Source organism: Labrus mixtus, chromosome 1, assembly GCF_963584025.1.
Source record: "Labrus mixtus chromosome 1, fLabMix1.1, whole genome shotgun sequence".
Classification (NCBI taxonomy): domain Eukaryota; kingdom Metazoa; phylum Chordata; class Actinopteri; order Labriformes; family Labridae; genus Labrus; species Labrus mixtus.
Genome location: NC_083612.1, coordinates 20,640,804 through 20,659,902, shown reverse-complemented (window position 1 = coordinate 20,659,902; position 19,099 = coordinate 20,640,804). Strand labels below are relative to the sequence as shown.

The 19,099-nt window shown below is 38.7% G+C and overlaps 2 protein-coding genes across 6 annotated transcripts in view; both read left to right on the top strand.

The window, feature by feature from the left end:
- Positions 1–12,651, top strand: part of dennd5a (DENN/MADD domain containing 5A) — a 35,739-nt gene extending 23,088 nt beyond the window's left edge. For 2 of the 4 annotated variants that reach the window (XM_061037734.1, XM_061037718.1), the window contains 15 exons: positions 1,419–1,569; positions 1,688–1,781; positions 2,976–3,107; positions 3,308–3,460; positions 3,757–3,844; positions 3,929–4,019; positions 6,185–6,313; positions 6,661–6,782; positions 6,878–7,023; positions 7,912–8,030; positions 8,124–8,305; positions 8,560–8,642; positions 9,475–9,598; positions 10,264–10,432; positions 11,205–12,651. In XM_061037734.1, the coding sequence (XP_060893717.1) occupies positions 1,419–1,569; positions 1,688–1,781; positions 2,976–3,107; positions 3,308–3,460; positions 3,757–3,844; positions 3,929–4,019; positions 6,185–6,313; positions 6,661–6,782; positions 6,878–7,023; positions 7,912–8,030; positions 8,124–8,305; positions 8,560–8,642; positions 9,475–9,598; positions 10,264–10,432; positions 11,205–11,388 (1,967 nt within the window). In that variant the 3' untranslated portion in view covers positions 11,389–12,651. The remainder of the gene's footprint in view (positions 1–1,418; positions 1,570–1,687; positions 1,782–2,975; positions 3,108–3,307; positions 3,461–3,756; positions 3,845–3,928; positions 4,020–6,184; positions 6,314–6,660; positions 6,783–6,877; positions 7,024–7,911; positions 8,031–8,123; positions 8,306–8,559; positions 8,643–9,474; positions 9,599–10,263; positions 10,433–11,204) is intronic. The other 2 variants (XM_061037742.1, XM_061037727.1) reach the window with 1 other exon arrangement.
- Positions 12,652–13,367: 716 nt separating this feature from the next.
- sinhcafl (SIN3-HDAC complex associated factor, like) lies at positions 13,368–18,227 on the top strand. 2 transcript variants are annotated; one of them, XM_061037706.1, is made up of 6 exons: positions 13,368–13,518; positions 14,570–14,725; positions 14,856–14,955; positions 15,054–15,168; positions 15,909–16,063; positions 16,179–18,227. In XM_061037706.1, the coding sequence occupies exons 2-6, from the start codon at positions 14,598–14,600 to the stop codon at positions 16,356–16,358; spliced, it is 678 nt and encodes a 225-aa protein (XP_060893689.1). In that variant the 5' UTR covers positions 13,368–13,518; positions 14,570–14,597; the 3' UTR covers positions 16,359–18,227. The 2 variants fall into 2 exon arrangements, with proteins under 2 accessions (XP_060893689.1, XP_060893680.1); XM_061037697.1 differs by having other exon boundaries at positions 15,906–16,063.
- The last annotated feature ends 872 nt before the right edge of the window (positions 18,228–19,099 follow it).

The window sequence follows — 19,099 nt, the reverse complement described above, 5'->3', positions numbered from 1 at the left end:
TTTGTGCAGAACTGTAACAAAACACTTCAGCTTACAAAGAACCTGTCTCTGTCTTGCACCTCTCATCCAGAGACAAACGCTGTGATTGTGGTTGACTGGGATAATTCAACAGGCTTTCATTTTTAAAGTTAAAACTCTCACAACAGCATTTTTAATTTGAGACATGGGATTTCAGAAACTGATGTCTGTATGTGAATTAACACCCTGCATGAATGAATGTAAGTAAAGAAACTGCACAGTGTGTAACTTGTGGCAGACCTCTAAAGTAACAAATGTTGGTTAACCGACTGGTAATCGCTGTCTTCTTTGCAGACAAACTGGTTAAAAAGCGATATGAAAGAGCAGATTTTTTCGCTCCTGGACCTCATGCCATTGGGCTCGAGAACGACAACACTCACCCTCGTAATATTTGCACTTGTTACCTCAAGCATCCCTGGTGGTAGCAGTCTGAATGTGTGTGCAATGTATTCACACATAGGGGAAAGACGGACTCTCTGCATGATAACTCATTGTTTGTTAACTCTATTAACACACATATGGTGTATATGTGTGTTTGATACCTCCAGTTTAGAGATTCTTAATGTAAAAAACAAACAAACGTATCCTTATAAATAAAGAGTCCTCTGTGAGATCCTTTATGCATTGCGTTCGTGTCGTTTTCTACACCTGCAGCTTCAGGTTGTGGTGCATTATTACTACCAGATAATGCACTTGTTTGTCATCTATATATTGGGGATCTGAATGGGTGACATCAACTCTTCGTCATGAACCAAATCTGTGTTCCTGTGAATCACAGCTTTAGACAGAGTGTGTAAAAGTTATCTTGCATTTCGTCTGAAATATTTGAACCTTTTTGTTTTTCCTATCCCATCTTTGGCACTTGCTACATTTTCTTTTCATCTATGTAAGTTTGATTGTATTTCCTCATAACTCATGGATGCTTGTGATAACACAGCCCACGTGTGAGTGGGTTGATAATCAGGCATCAGAAAGTCACTGTCTAAAGCTGCATTCATGGAGGATTCTGCAGTGATTTCTTAAAAGAATGAAAGAAACAAGAAGAATCTATTCTTTGTCTTTTCTGACACTTCTTTTGGTTCTATGCTGGGCCTTTTATATTTTACAGACATAAGGCGTTATTAGTTGTATTTTATCTTTGTTTCAATACTTGACTTTAAACTTTATTTTTCTGCTGGTTTTGGGATTCCTTTATCTTCCTCGACCATTTATGACCACCTGATCTCTTTAATTGTACAAACAAACCCAACTGTTGACTTAAGCTTTGCTGAAACCTAAATATACTTTAATGTGCCAAGGACACTTAATCGCTCCTCCCTCACAGTAAGTGGAGCAAATGGACAAAATGAAAATTATGAATGCATCCTGTCATCTCACCACCTCCCACGTCTCCTCTGCAGAGAAACTCATTGAGATGAGAGTTACAAAGATCGACCACACTGCCCTGCACCCCCACCTGCTGGACATGAAGATCGGTCAGGGCCGCTACGAGCGGGGCTTCTTCCCCCGACTGCAGTCTGACGTGCTCTCTACTGGGCCCACCAGCAACAAGTGATTATAACTGTTATTGAAACTTGTATGGAGAAAAATGTTGTTATCCATGGTCAGTCTGAACTGAAAGGCTGTGTTTTATAACATGTCTCTGTAAAGGTTGCTGTTTGTGTTACAGGTGGACCAAGAGGAGTGCTCCTGCCCAGTGGAGGAGGCGGGATCGGCAGAAGCAGCACGCTGAGCACCTTTATTTAGACAATGACCAGAGAGAGGTGAGAGGTTCATGCACTGTGCTCTTCTGTCAGCATGTATTCGCTCAGATTGACTGCCTGAGCTTTTTTCATTTTGCATGATCTGTTGTCTGTTTGCTTTGTTCTTACATCACTCTCATCCTCTTGTCTGCTTAACTTTCCTCCTCCTCAAACTTCTTGTCTTTTTTTGTTTTTCTTTCTCTGCCTCTCTTGCACTCACGCTCACACGCTCTCAGCATGTAGAGTGTTTGTTTCCGGAGCTGCAGCTCCTGCTGTTTCTTGACTACTACTGGCTCTCGCAGTCCTTCAAGCCCTGTCTTAAGTCGGTCACTGTGGACGTGGTATGTTTTAGAAATATGTAAGCCATTAAGCCTTAACACTGGGACCACATGACCTGTACGCTCATGTAGTCTCTACCTCCCTTTGCATCCTTCATTTCCAACTTTTTCTATTCTGTGGGATTGGTCATATTGGGGATAAAATGTGTGGAACTTATAGAAATGAAATGATGCCAACAAAGTCAAACAAAATGGAACTTGGTACATATGTTTCAAAAGTATCAACAGATTTGCTTTAGACATGAGTATTGATATGAATAACACAAATATGTTCATCACAGATCTATTCATCTTTACCAGTTAGCACAGCTTTTGGCATTATGCTGCTGTACAAAGCCGAGCACTGAATCTACCATAATATGTTATCGGCCTGAGCAGGAGAGAGTCACCATGTGAATCTCTAGTGGATGAAAATTGTGCACTTGGTCATGTTAGCATGATCCCTTATTGGCTGGTTAGATTTTGATGTCAAAGTAAAGAACATGAACAGCTGTATTAGTGTGAATTGTAGTTTTTTTTAAATATTGATCTTTTGTATTTAATCAATAATAGTTCACCTTTATTGATCATTTTAACTTTTATTTTTGACAGGTTCACTGCTTGTAAGGATGAATACAGCTTTGTTTGGGTGTTATATGTGAAGGTTGCAAACAAAGTTCGGGCACCTTTGCTCAAATTAAGGATTACAAAAAAGTGAAGAAAGCCTCCATTACTGTAGAAGAAACTGTGAGGTGAAATCCTGTAGTTGTAGTTCCTCTTGTTTCTCTGTGGTAACCTTCACCTGTGCTGTGAGCCCATGAGAAAGGTGATCCTTTCTCTCTGTGTGTATGTTTGTTGTATAATATTTGCTGACTAATTTCTCACTTTCTGTTATTAGAAGTACATCCAGGAAGCCAGAAACCTGGGCACGACCATCAGACAGCCCAAACTGTCCAACCTGTCCCCTTCAGTCATCGCTCAAACTAACTGGAAATTTGTTGAAGGATTGCTGAAGGAGTGCAGGAACAAGGTTTGTGCTCTTACTGACTAGTACTCATCTTTCTGGGAGGAGGTATAACAACGACATAGAATCATAATCATTTTTGAGTGATTGAAAATGAATAAAAGGAACTGCTGTCTCCACAGAGCAGGTTCAGTGTTATCAGTTTGATGCTTTGTCTAGAGAAATTCACCTGAAAGCAGTATGTGTTCCTGTTTGTTTCCCTGCAGACCAAGCGTATGCTGGTGGAGAAGATGGGTCGGGAGGCTGTGGAGCTGGGTCACGGAGAGGTCAGCATCACCGGTGTGGAGGAGAACACTCTAATTGCGAGTCTTTGTGACCTTCTGGAGAGGATCTGGAGCCACGGGCTGCAGGTTAAGCAGGTCAGAAAAAAAGGATCAATAAACTTTTATATATAATAGTTGATGTTTGATCCTCCACAGCTTGTGGACATACAGTGCTCTAAAGATTATTTTAGGGCTTTCATGCCTTTATTATAAAGGATGACATTTGTTTATTAAAATAAGAGTGAGGTCAGAGTTGAACCCTGGGCTGCTTATATAGAGCACTGTAGCCTCTGTGAATGGGTCGTGCTGTATTAGCACTTGGCTATCCTGGGCCCCTGTCATACAGTTCTCTCAGAGCAAACGATGGCACTCATGTAGGTTTTGTCTTTTAGGGTAAATCTGCCTTGTGGTCCCACCTGCTGCACTATCTGGAGAGCAAAGAGAAGAAAAATGTAACTCCAGGCACTTTGGGACCTCCAGGTAAATGTCATTTCACCTGATGAACAAATTAGGACTTTTCTTTTAGTAAGGCTGAAGTAAATAAAATAAATAATTTTTGCTCACCAGGTTTTATTCATGACACTGAGAGGCGCAAATCTGATGGTGGTGGATCAGCCATGGCCCCGCTTAAAGTCTCCCTGATCCAGGACATGAGGTGAGGTGTGATGTGAGCTCAATGGAGCAATACATTAGGAAAGTTGCTTGCAATCATAAAGGGTACATAAAGATTGTTTTGAAATACTAAAGCTGCTGGTCATGATGATAAGAGGTTAGCTGGATAAGACTGCCCTCCTGTGGTAGACTTACATGGAGTTGTATGTTTCCATTATAATTAATGGCTTAGTGGATCCAGACAGGATATTCATTTGATTTATTTCAGTTCAATCATGATGAAACTATCTTTCATGGAGTACAACCTTCTACTAGTGTCTCCACCATACATTCTATGGTCTCCACATATAGGAACTGAATAAAACGATATATAAAGAGAGGGTGCCACCCGCTACATTTGCTTTATATTCTGATTATAAGAAGAAGAAAAAAAGTTGTTTTGTGCTTTGCAATAGTGAGAACATAGTGAGATGTTTGAAAATCATGGGAGACATGCAGCACCAACACACAATCAGACATAAACTGGTGAGGCTGATTAACATGAAACACATCTCAGACCTTAGGGCCAAGCAAGTGCCCCACTTGACTCAAGATGTTGTATATTTATCAACATTTTTATAAGACACTGAGCCTTTCACTTACCCCAGGAGCTTCCGCAGCACACCTGTGTATTTGTGATATGGCAGTGATATGGCAGCCTTTAATGTCGTCATGTTATTCATGTTTGTGATGTGAGAAGGAGGTGCTCAGTCAGTCCGTGTAACAGCACGTTACTTCCAGCCTAATTACCAGACCCCCCCGCCAGTCTGACTGAGATTGGGGGGGGGGGGGGGGGGGTCAGCTTGAGGCGTTCATACTCTGCATCATTGATCGACCCCCCCTGCACTCTTATGTCAACACATGACGCAGAGGCATCCCTCAGCCTCTCTCAGGCTTACAACTTCAAACTGAATTTTTCACATTTTAAGGCTTGATAGATAGAGATGGCAGCAATAACTCAAATATGTGTCAGGATGTGTTTTCTATCTAAGAGGCAACAATAAGAGTGCATACAGTAGATGTTTTCCTCTGTTGCCATGGAGATGACGAGCAGAGAAAACTGGGTTACTTAGTGTGAGTGAGCGTGGAGGGTGTAGACAGGGAGGGGGATGGAAGGTGGAGTGTGAGACTCGAGGAGCTCTCAGCCGACGAGCTTCTGGCACAGGTGGAGTGGAAGGGAATGTGTCTGGACGGCGGAGGCATGATAGTAGCTCCGAGCGATGACATGGGACCCAAGTCTGTGTTTGAAAATGCCACCACAGCGAGAGGCTGAGCTGCTCCTCTCAGGGCGGTGAAATCAGACCAATGATGATACATTATATATCCACTAGTCTGAGCTCTTTGAACAACATTTGCAGCGCAGAAATTATATTTATTGAACATTTTGATAATCTGATCATTTTGTGTCCTTTCTAATGCAAGAATACCAGATATATATGATATAACGTAATATATAAACATAACGCTTCTCTGCCCATCTGTTTATAGCATTACATTTTAGTCTCTTGGATAGGTTGAAATACAAATATATCTGAGTTGGCTGTGGCTCAGTTGGTAGAGTAGGTTGTTTCTCAAACGGAAGGTTGGGGGTTAAATCCCCAGACATTTAACCCAAAGTTGCTCCCGCTGCTTTGTTGGCGGAGTATGAGTGTGTAAGAATAGGGTTAGATGGCAACCTCTGCCATCAGTGTGTAAATGGGTGGGTGTGACCTGCAGTGTAAAAGTGCTTTGAGTAGTCGGAAGACTAGAAAAGCGCTATACCATTTACAAAACCAACCGTTTTTTATACATTACGTTTGAGTCTGAAACCTGTGATTAGTTATGTATTATTTTAACTAATCATTAAAAGTACATTCAAATACCAATACATGTATTGATTAAATCAGTTGAATCCATCTATTAATCATATTTGTCTTTTTTTTAATCAGTTGAGCTACTTTAAAATCTTTGCCACTTATATCCTTACTTTCATCAGATTGATATGAAAGCAGCCTTCCGGTGTAAAACCTCTGCACTCTGAGGTTCAAACATCGAAGTGAATTAACAATAATAAACACATATTTGTCTCAGATAAATCCTTCCTTTTCTCACATGATAAAAAAAATCCTGTTTATGTATAAACTCCATACCTCTCCTGACCTCGATGTCGATCTCTTCTGTAACTTTCAGACACATCCAGAACATCAGTGAAATCAAGACAGATGTGGGCAAAGCCCGAGCCTGGGTTCGTCTTTCGATGGAGAAGAAGCTGCTGTCCAGACACCTGAAGCAGCTGCTTTCAGACCACGAACTTACAAAGTAAGCGAAACAACAGCAAATCTGCCTGCTGTCAGTTACTCCTTCAGGGTTGGCTAGTGAGTCTCAAGGACAAAAGAGTGTCTTTCTTCCTACCTCATCATTACCTTCTTTCTTTGTTTGTGGAAGAATGTCTGTCTCAGATGAAATGAACATGATGTGTGATATACCCATTTATAAAACATTAACTCTTGAAGAATTTGCAAAGCCTCATACTTAAGTCCACCGCCACATAAATCATGCAAGGCCTTCTTCATAATTGATATGTCAGTGTTGAACTGGGTCAGGGGGGAGTCTGTCTGCCTTTGTGACCTTACCGTCTCAAACAATCCTTTTTTTTTTCCTTTTAGAAAACTATACAAGCGGTACGCCTTCCTCCGCTGTGACGATGAGAAGGAGCAGTTCCTTTACCACCTCCTGTCCTTTAATGCTGTTGATTACTTTTGTTTCACCAATGTCTTTACAACCATAAGTGAGTGCTTTATTCGATTTTCAAACAACAATAAACAATCAGTTTTTAAATTGAATTGAATAATAATTACGTTTCCCTCTCGACTTGTCTCCCAGTGATCCCCTACCATGTGGTGGTGGTTTCCAGTAAGAAGCTGGGGGGCTCCATGTTCACAGCCAACCCATGGGTGTGTGTTTCTGGTGAGCTGGCAGAGACAGGAGTCCTGCAGGTCCCCAGAAACACTCTGGAGATCACTTTTGAGGTTGGTGTTAAATTTCTGATATAGAATAACTGCATTTAACTACAACTTGTTTTTTTTCATTCAATATTTTTATTTTATTTCAACTTGGGTCTCAATTTTTCAGCGTTTGTCATCATTTTTGTTGTTTATGGCAAGAATCTGTTTCCGCAACTTGTTATATTGGGAGGTTCTAACATACAAATAATCTGCTTTGATATGTTTGTATAACAATAAACATGACATGGGAATAAGAACGAAAAAAACACTACTAAAGAACCATCAACATTAAATAATATCGGAACAATAAAAGTGTATATATATATTTTTTTTTTTTTTTTAACTAAAAACAGCCATACCTTGTTTGAAATTAGGAGGATGAAATGTAAGAAAATGCTTCATGAAAACAATTAAATGAAAATATACAAGGAGCATAGATAATAACCCCAAAATAACATGAGACCAATTGAGTTCAGGAGGAAACAGGGGACTTTGTGCTTTTGTTGCTGAAGGTTCAAGATTAAACTGGTTTAAAAAAAGACAATGGTTAAGTCAGATTGTCTATACTCATTTTTTTGTATGAGACCTTTATTGTCAATAATAATGACTCATCACATGAATGGTTGTACATGAACGCATTAGAGGTCATCTTAAACGTTGTCTGTAAACTGAACTGAACTATGTTATTAGACAGCTGAGGTAATCATTCACCACTCTTCATGTTTGCTCTCAGATCGAACTTTAGACAAAACCTGTGTGATCACCTGACTGCTCATCTTCCTTTTCCAGTTCCACTTCCTGCAACATGTTATAGAAACAAATCATGTCCAAAAAAAAAACATATGGAAGTAATTCCAAGGGCTATTTTTTTTGGTTTGTGTGTTCTGATGTCACCATTCTTCTCTATCTCAGTGTCAGAACCTGGGCAAGCTGACCACCGTGCAGATGGGTCATGATAATTCTGGGCTCTACGCAAAGTGGCTGGTGGAGTCTGTCATGGTCCGCAATGAGATCACAGGCCACACTTACAAGTGAGTGTTTCTTTAGAGAACCATCTAACTGCTTTGCTAATATTTTGACCGTTTGGTGCTCAAAAAATAAATGAAATGTGTGTTGTTGTGCAGGTTTCCATGTGGCCGGTGGTTGGGGAAGGGTGTGGATGACGGCAGTCTGGAGAGGATCCTGGTGGGAGAGCTGATGACCCCCAGCACAGAGAACGATGAAAGGATGTGCCGCACTCCCCCCATGCAACAATCGCCCGGGATGATGAGGAGGTTTGTCACCATCTCGCCAAACAGCAAACCAAGTAAGTCACTCAAGCACATAATAATAAGTACCAACTCCTAAGTCAAAGTGCCATTGAGACATATTTGTTTGACTTGTTTTATACTTACTCATGCTTGAGGTCTTGTTCTTATTACCCTCACTGTCAAAAATGTAAACGCATGAATGAGAAAAGACAGAGTGATAAATAGATAAGACCTGGTTAGGAGGTTTTTCTCCCTGTGTCTGCTCGTATCATCTCAGAGCATCTTTGTTTGCCCCTTTCTTCTCATGCAGAGTTAAACACAGGTCAGATCCAGGAGGGAGTCGGAGAGGCCATCAATGGGATTGTGAAGCACTTCCACAAACCGGAGAAGGAGGTGAGAGACGGCAGTCTAGACAGGCCCCAACACGTAGTTCTATTATTCATCACAAATGAAAGAAAAGCAGCTTTCGGCTTTGGTGGTCCCAAAGCCCCTCAGTAACTGGGGAGCGACTTGTTTTATTCACATTGTTTAAACGTATGAGAGAAGAGCTTATTCTGTTTTTCAGAAATGAAAATCATTCTTCATCATCGTGTTCTTGTCCAGACTGATACTTGATATTTGTTCTGCTCTCAAGGCAGTAATAATAATGTGTAGCCAGCCTAACAGTACAAAGGATTTTAAATGGGAAATCCCCTTCACTACTGCTCCACCTCTTTACAGGACTAATGGAACAATGGAGAGAGGCTGCTTATATAAAAAAATGTCCCTTAAATGTAAATGTACTCTGTAGTTGGAGCTATCACAATGTTAAGATATGTGCTGCTATATTATGTTTTCTATGGCATGCTCGTGTGTTTTGATGTCATGTAAAGTATTTCAAACATACACATGATAGCTTGCTTACATGCTTATATTCACATGCTGATAACACAGCAACATTTGATCAGTTTGGTTCATCACAGATGTAAACAGTGTTATCTCTTATAATGATTCCTTACTGTATAAAAAATGACCTATGAAGCCAGAGAGCTGTGTCTTGTAAATATTCCACCAGTTAGTTTGCACCTTAGGCTTTTTTTCCGCAAGACACAGGGAGGTAAAGAAGTTACTTTATATTAGAAACTGGATCTAAGAAGCTGTTGAGAATTGTATTTTTTATTTTCATTTGTGAGAAATAAATTCAATTAACCACATTTTTTTTCCTTCTTTTTTTGGCCCTGTACAGAGAGGCAGTCTGACTCTTCTCCTCTGTGGGGAGTATGGCCTCGTCTGGGCCCTGGAGCAAGTTTTCCAGCACGGTTTCAAATCACCCAGACTGTTTAAGAATGTCTTCATCTGGGATTTCTTGGGTAAAGACTCGTTCAAATCTCTGATATCGTTTTGATGATATTCCATCCACAATGTAAAGAGTTTGACTATCAAACAACCAGACTCTGTACTGAAGAAGTAAGAGGTTTTTTCATCATGAACAATAGCCACCCTGGCCAGTTGAAGTCATAGCCAGCTACACTTGCCTCCAATAGTGACCTGTTTTCATGCTTCAACAAACATAAAGCAAAAGTTCTCTTACAGCAATATTCACTGCTTATGTCATTGTTACAGTTTTTTGTAACCAAACTAGTAGTGTCTTAAATAATAAGATTTGTAACAAGGTTAAGTGTAATAAGATATAGCTTCAGCCTACACCTTTTCTTTTCTTGTGACCGAAATAAATGATTACTACTACTATTGTTTGGTAAAAGATCATGCTGGTGGAAAACGGTGAATGGGTTTTTGAGCAGGATTGGTTTGGGATATAATTAATGTAAAATCAATACTACATCAACTACTCCATTTTAAAAAAAAGTTGTGGAAACAATGAATAAGGTTAAACTTGTGTTGAGGATGTTTTGTTCGAACTTGGTTTGTCTATTTGAAACACTATTTGGGGTCAATTATCATTCATAAACGTCTAAATAATACTGTGTAATGTATTACTACCTAACTTTCTTTTGATTCTTTTTTGTTTCAACAGAAAAGTCACAAGTGTACTTTGAAGGTGCAGAGCAGCGAGAGGTTATTCCGGATGAAAACTGGCAAACCAGAGTTCGCCATTTCTGCCGCTTCATGCGCGCCATCAACAACACGTCGAGAAACATTGGCAAGGACGGAAAGTTCCAGATGCTTGTCTGTCTGGGTGCGAGGTGGGTCGAAAAAAAAACACTCGCTTACCATCAGGACATATTTAGACGTCGAGGACATTTGTTGTGTTTCACAAGGACATTCAGTCTTCAGGTTCAGTGCAGTGAAACTTGTATAGCAAACATAAGATTTCAGCTGCTGATAGGTTGGAGTGGTGAGTATTGACTCTGTTCCTAAATAATCTGTATCCTCATACTGTATATCCACAGCCATGTAGTATATTTACAATTTAGAAGCGGTGATTGCTATGGCTGCCTGCTTGGTCTCTGCAAACTCTTTAGCACATGAATCGAGCTTAAGCCCAAAGAATACAAATGAATCCTTCCTGCTGAATAGTCCTTTATAAGAACAACCCTAGCCCTATAAGAACATAGCAACCTATCAGTCCTGGATGCACTGCTCTCCTCCTGACCCTGCATCCTGACCTGCGATGAGTCAAGTGAAAATGATCTCTCCTTGGAGGATTCTTGATGTATGAAATATTCTATTGGTTTCCATCAGTGCTTCCTCCCTGTTTAAGTGTTTTTGTGTCCGTGTGATGAGTGTACAGTATACTGGTGCAGTTGTTTGTATGTTGATGTACAAATGTGTTTATTATTAACCGATTTCTATTAATTACATCTCAATACACTATAGAAGTGCTGCAACAATTAGTTAATTTGTTGAAAGTTTTATAATTCACTTTTTTACTGCATAATCCAGTTTTTATACTTTTCTTGTAAAATTGAAACGTGCAGAAATGTGTGACATTGTGTCGGTGTGTTCTTCTCTCAGGGACCATTTACTGCATCACTGGATTGCTCTGCTCGCAGATTGTCCAGTCACCACTCAGATGTACGAGGACACTGCACTGATTAAGGACCGCTCATTGGTAAACTCTCTGATCAGAGTACTACAAACTCTACAGGAGTTCAACATCACCCTGGAGGCTTCGCTTGTCAAAGGAGTTGGTATCTAAACCCAACCAAGGAACATCACCGGGAACCACTAAAGAGAATAATTGAACCTTTATATGCAGGAACCCACTTGAACAAAGGACATTTTCTGGCTTATATTAAAGCTACTGTTACATTTGCCATATATATTAAGTGCAATGAGCCTTTCAAGATATGTTATTTTTTTCCTCGACAATGTTGCCATTAGATGTTAAAATTATGTTTTAAAAACGTTTTCTATTATGACCCATGATTTTCACATTATTGACGATGACCTACTCGTGCTATGTTTTATTGAAAGCTAAATATTTTCATTGTTATCGTGCTGACTGCTGACAATGGCTATATTTAAGGGAAAGTGAGGATCAAAACTGTTAATATATATTTTCAGAGAAAAACAGTATTATTTTGTTAAATCAGTCAAGTTGCTTACTCTGTTGTCAACTCAGATTCCAATGTCATTACGCAGAGCTTGAAGCAAATCTTTGCAGAAGTATGCTTTATAAGTATCTGTATGACAGGTAGTTTGTAGTGTGAAGATGAATCACCTACAGAGGAATAAAGAGGTTGTTACATTTGGCTAATTCCCTGAGAAATGTACCAGTTTGCAGATCTTTTAGATTTAATACCTAAAAATTACCCTTTTTGCATGATTTTGACTATGTGGCTTAAGCCTGTTTGACAGTTTATCCAGTTGGATAAGGGAGAATACCCCAAGTCCTCCAGAAGATGCTTTACCTGGCTTTCTGTGCTAAGTGGATCAAATTGACAGCCTTCATGTAAATACCTCCAACCAACTGTTTCTGCCTACCATCATCCCAGCCCTAACACTACATCTGCCCTCTTCTCTGAACAAAGACGAGTGGTCGCGTCGATCCTCATACAGAATGGTCTGCTTGATTTCCCATATGAGGACAGCTCATTCCCCTATCCTGATTTTCTCATCATGGTTTCTTGCTATGCAATATTCACAAGTTTCAACCCTCTACAAACTACATGGGGGTGTCTTGGATATTACCAGGCCCTCCTCTGTTACATGCATTGAACTTTACTGTGCAGAACAAGAGATCAAATATGTGAAGGACTTCTTTTCTGTGCCAACAACGTCTGGAATGACTGTGTTGTACTCGTCTGTGTACGACCCACACGAGCATCTTGGGAGATATATATTTTTGTTTTCCAATACTGTTGTACATTTATTGACATAGCTGTGTAACGTAGTGTTTACTAAGTGAGCAACACTGTACAGTGTAAAAAAATATTAAGAATAAAGCATCTGTAATGGGTTGGAGTGAGTTGAATTGTTTTTATAGATGACCAGTCATTCTTTTATATTATTTTATTTTCTGCTGAATGGGCTTTCTCTGGTTAGAAAATTTGTACTTCAAAAATCCACAAGACTCAGCTTCTTAAATGTAAATAATTATTGGTTTTAATAGCCTACGACATTTCAGTCAGCCTGGCTTCAGGATTATTAGTTAATTAATACAAACAATTTTCAAGTAGATCTATGTGAAATTAAGTACACACAAATTAAGTAATTTTACCTATATTGAACAATGTTAATCATTTCCAGATGGGTTGATAATGAAAATAATTGTAGATTTTTGTTCACATTTCCTCTTATTAATATTATTTAAAAAATATTGGAGTATTAAAAATGTCTTGAATTCAAAAGTTATTCACAGTTAGTCATTAAACAGTTAAGTGTAGATCATGGTGTACACACGGTAACAAGCACAGACAAAGCTTTATAATCTCTGCTCAATGTACCTTCTCAACTGAGAAAATGTCAACAAACCCCGTTCGCGCCATGTCAAATGGCTGTTTTTCTTTAAAGCCTTGGGCCAGGTGGTTCATGGGATGTTGAGTTTAAAAAAGAGGCCGTTGAAACTGAAGGCATAACATATTTCCCGCTCGTTCACTACACCTCCCATAATTCATCTCTTCTGAAGAGGGGTCGAGGATAGCGCCCATTGGTTGAAACCCGGTTCAAACTCGACTGCTGCACTCCTTATATGGGCATTGTACGCATATTCCTTTCATTGCTGCTTTTTATGCTAATCGTATTCTAATGGCCAGCTGTATGCATTAGTAGTAAGAGCATGCGCAGTGCGTGAAAAGAATACGGCGAAGATTCAAAGTTTTGTTCAGTAAGTCGCTTTTATTTCTCTTCAGCAGGAATTACGTTTGTGAAATTGTACTTGTTTGTTTAGTGTGGAAAGACTGGTTGTGTTTTGATATTGTTGTAAGCTGACGTGTGTGTACGAGGACTAACCTACTTGACAATAGGATAACGTGGAAGTGAACGAGAGTGTGGCGTGGTAATGGTAGCAGAGTCGGTTAGCCAGCGTGCTAACAGCTAACAACAATGAACCGTATTTGGCGCTCTAGCGGGCAAAAGTTTGAATTTAAAGGGAAGGTATGCGTTCATTGCAATTTTTTCTGAATGCCATTAAAATATGGACAACATAACGCGAATTGCACAAAAGTTTGTACCAGTGTGTTATGTAAGGTTGCACATAATTCACCGGAGAGCCCGGTAGCTTTTTGTTTCTTCACTTAAAAAAAAAAAAAGCGCTACTGCTGCTGCCCGCTTTCTGCGTCGACTAATCACTGTAAACAAATGACTGACCCATGCCGTGTGTTCACTGCTTTCTTATGTTGATTTCTAACAACTTCCATTGGTTTAAAGTTAATTTAAAAAGTGACATAAATGTAAGAATAAAGCACGGTAAACGATAGTGAAGCTTATTGGTGTTTGCGTGTTTGAATGTGCGGGAGACAACATAATTTATTACTGCATCAGATTTAACTTCTCTTCAACACTTCCTTTGTTTAATCAATATCATCCGGTTAGGACATTATTATTATTATTATTATGTGTTTTGGTGTGTTGCTTGTTCCCGCAACTTTGCTTCAATTGTTAAAATATGTTTTTGTAATTTCCAAAGATTGGCTTGCTGTTTTCAATTCAGTTCACTTAAAAAAAAAAAAAAAAATGCTTTTCTGCTCAAACCGTGTGTTTCGTGTGATATGTATTAAAAATTTAGTGTTGGGATAGACTCCTGTGTGTTTATGTGTGCGTACTGGGACCGCCCCCTTTTCTAGTAGTAGTAGTAGTAGTAAGCAACTGTCTGCAGACATCCACGGTGCGTGTAACGGAGACTGGGAGAATAACCTCCATTTGTTGTCGATTTACAGGTTTCTTTCACAACACTGAACAACAAAAATGTTCGGCTTTCACAAGTCAAAGATATACCGGAGTAACGACGGCTGTTGCATCTGCAAGACCAAATCCTCCAGTTCACGGTTCACAGACAGCAGTCGATATGAGGAGACGTTCAGACTGTGTTTTGGGTAAGAAGCTCTCATTCATTCATTCATCTGCTGTATTTGCATCATATGAATGTGCTTATATGTACATAACGCAAGTATTTTCTCTGACTATCAGGAGCTTTAGCAATTGTGCGTTTCATTCATTTTTCAGGCTATCAGAAGATCGTGTTGGAGACATTTGTAATGCATGTGTGTTACTGGTTAAGAGGTGGAAGAAGCTACCAAATGGCTCCAAGAAAAACTGGAACCATGTAAGTAATATCTGCTTACAATAGTAGGGATTATATCTCAGTCTCATTGTCCTGCTCTAACTTTAAATTGACTGGATGGTTTTCCTGACTTGACTCAGGTGGTTGATGCCAGAGCTGGACCAGGCTTCAAGATGACAAAACCCAAGAAGATTAAAAACAGTGATGGGAAGAGGAAAAGCAAGCTAAAGAAGCTTCACAAGTTAAAGAGACAAAGTAAGTTGGCAACAAAAAAAAATGACTACAAGAAACTGGCATGTGTCAAAAAAATTGTCTAGTGTATTTTTTATTTTTTCAAATTTTAAGTTAAATGGATAAAAGGCCTGTACCAGAAGCAGGATTGAAGTCGGGATGTAACTCTATGGCACAGTTATCCCGTCATAATAACATACGCTGCACACCCTACCAGCTCAGGTAACCTGGTTTAGGTAGGGAGCAACTGATAGAAAGCAACACGACAATATAATCAAAGGCTCAGATTTTTTATATTAAGATTTAGTCTTGCACCAATACCAATGATTTTACTCTTTATTACCATTTTTTCTTTTTGTTTGATGTTTCTCTCCTGCCTCAATACTTTCCATGTATATGCTGAAAAAAAGTTCTCTTTAATGTGCTCATGTAGATTGCAAAACTCTAGGTTGACTTACAAATTGGATAACTACAGCAATTTGACTACCTTGTTCAAAGCTAGTCATTACTCTTTATGAAGCAGGTTAACTAAAGGATATTCTGGGTATGTTAAATTTGAGTCATAGTGCATGCCTCCGGTTCAAATCCAGACTCTGTGTTGACTCGCTGTCAGTCTACGTAGTTTTTATTCAAAAATATACTTTTATATTGTCCCCTTCTCATTGGCACTTCTCCACTCAAATGATCTGTAACTGTTAAGATTTTAGTATTTTACCCACTAAGTATGACGACAGCATGTAATCGTCTCTTTGATTTCCAAGCAGACTCAGATGCCCACAGTACGACCTCCAGTGTGTCTCCTGCTCAGTCCCCGAGTTACAGCAACCTGTCAGATGACGGCTCAGACATTGAGTCAAAACAAAGACGCACGACTCCCTCGATCTTCTCTTTTTTGGACCGATCTTACTGGAAAAGGCAAGTTTCTGCTCTCATTGAAAACTTTTGATAACATCATGTATTTCTTAAAAAAATGTATGTCTTGAAACATGAATAAAAACTGATTTAAAATATGCCCGTTTTTCCCAACCAGGCAGAAGGTGTGCTGTGGGATTGTCTATAAGGGGCGGTTTGGAGAAGTGATTATTGATCCTCGACTCTTCAAGCCCTGCTGCAGTTCCAAAAAACAGAAGACACTGGCGTCCACCAATGTGGCCACACACCTTCCAGACACACTTCCAGCGCAGCTCCCAGAAGACATGAAAGAAACATGGTGATGGCTTTAGTAAATTCCCCTGTAGGGTTATCCATGGCATCCACCTGGATTTGTCTCCAGTGGCAGACCTCTGAATTTCCAATCCCCAAATTATACCTGTTAGATGTTCCTTTGTTAAATTCCTTTTCATATGGGTATTTTTTAACTTTTGTATAGAGTTGATTTCTTTTTTATATAAAGCAAAATGAAAAAAATATCATGGGCATTAGTGTTATTTATAGGATAAGGAATTTTGTTGCCACTCTGTTTCTGAATCTACATTTTTTTACGTTTTGTAATTAGTGATGATTTGTAAATATTTTGTCACCTTTTTTTTTATACATATCAGGACTTTACCTTTTTTATTTTGTATTTACTAATTGTAAGAGTGCATATGAAAGAGACCAGCTTTTTCTAATACCAGCTTTTTGTATGTGTGTGTGTTGGAGAGGCTGTTCAACACGTCACTGAAATGCTCTCTTATCTGTTTGTGCCATATGTGCACATTTTTGAATATGTAGGATTGTTTTACAACACAAATGGCTTTAGTTTAAACCAGAGATGATCAACAGTTTTCTATGAACTTAATGAGCTTTTATTGTGTGTGTGTCTGGATAAGAACCCATAATCTCTGACATTTTCACAGCTTAAGCATGCGTCAAGTTTGACACACTATGCATGCAGTACATTCCTCTGCTTTTCAAAATAACATAAGTAATTTATTTATTTCTTTGTACAGTCTCCAATGAAATAATGCATGTTGTAAAGCAAATGATTTTTTTTTTTGGTGAATGCAGTTTTTTGGCATTTGGTACATCAAACCATTACACAATGGCGAACCACTACTTCTGTAGAAAAATGTTTTGTGTGCACCAAGACATCTACTTTCTCGTTAGACCAGTAATGTTCAGCACATTTTCACATCTCATTTATTTCAGGATATTTCTCTACAGGTGTGCATAGCTGGAACCTGTTCAGAAATGTGTGTAAATTGCAGGGAAAGCTAGCTGCTGTATTGCAGCATCCTTATCTGTTTAATGGCATGTAATGGTCGGAAGCTGAGCATTTAAAAACGTGTGACATATATTTTACGGTTACTATGTATGTTGTTGGAAGTGTTTTTGTGAATGCCAGTGCTATGATTTATCTTCAAAAACTGTCACAGTTCAAACTATGCAGACACTTTGAATGTGAGAAGTGTTCAGGGCTATCATTTTACTAATACATTGTGAAGTGATTGGTCCTTATTTAACCAAATTGGCTTGTAAAAAAGCATCCATTTTATCAGCAATAATTTTCCCAATATCAGTTCATAATTGTCTCAAGATATTTCTTATGTTTGTGGTGTTGAAATAATACTTAATTGCACAGTTTAAGCCATGATGCATCGTGTCTCTTAAATTAACACTGCAGTGACAACGGTTATGTTTTTTTATTACTGTCTGAGACTTCATGAATTGACAGGCAATGATCTGTGAAGTTGCTTAATATATTAACTTTTCTTTCCGCGGCAGGGTAGCTGAATGCTGAACATGTATGATTCATACTAACAGGAGAAATGCTGCTCCCTCTTTTGAAGCTGGAAAATAAGCTTTTTTTTGTCCTTAGGGAGTTGCCATATTGTTTTTTGCGAGGTACATTTTGGGATGTGAGATGTGCCTTAATGAATTACCTGACATTTTCTCTATGATTATCATGTAATTTATACTTATTTATTGCAAAACTTTTTAAACAGATTTTTTGTGATATTTGGTGTAGAGACTTTCCGAAAGACTGTTATTCATTTTGTTCACTTCCTTTGAACATGCCATGTAGATGTTTCTCTAATGCTTTTTTTGTATACTGTACCACAAAGTAGAACTGTATTGTAATAAAAAAGTGAGAAAAATAAGTGTGATGTTTGTTACTCCAACAGTAGGTTGCGCAAGTGAGTCAGAGGTGGCAGTTTATGCAGATTAAAGTCACTTCTGTGGAGGAGTTTGGTAAAATGACTTCTCTCTGACTTTAGAGGACATTTATAGATTGGGATTCTAATAAGAGACAGCTATATTGCTGTTGCACACTAGATATAGTTTATCATCTGTTAGCAAATACTCTTCACTGCAAAGCTTTCAGTGTTCAGGGTTTGAATGATAGGACTGGCCTCAAGTCCGTATTGAGGCACATTATAAATTACATTCCATGAACGTCCCTCTTGCCTGATATCAGTCAGAATAGTAAATTGATTATCTAATGGAATCTTCCGTATGTGTCAAAAGGACTAAAATAAATGAATGTGAAATTTAAAATTGAAAACTACCCGAAAACATATTAGTCCTTTAAAAAATGTCCTCTGTTCACTGAACCACGAGGACTCATCTTTTATCTTCATTTAATCTTTTTTTTTTCTTTACTTTATTGCTTTTATTTAATATTAACTTAAATAGCATTTCCTGAGAGCAAGCTTTTGATCCTTCTGCAAGGAAGAGATAAAGTGAGTCTCTGAAGCATTGGAGGCCAGCCTTTGTTAACCATTAATACTGGACTGACGCTGCAGAGTGCTTTGAAATACTTTGAATGTTATTTAATATCATGGACACAAAAAAAATTAACATTTGCACTAGAAAAGTGTTGAATTCTGCATTTAACTCTTGAATAAGTCACATTTTCTACCCTGAAATAAACAAATTGTTGTTCTATCATGCCAGATAGTAATTATACAATGCTGATCTGTTGGTATTTGAAATATGTACATACTATTGGGCATGCACTTTTTCTGCAGGG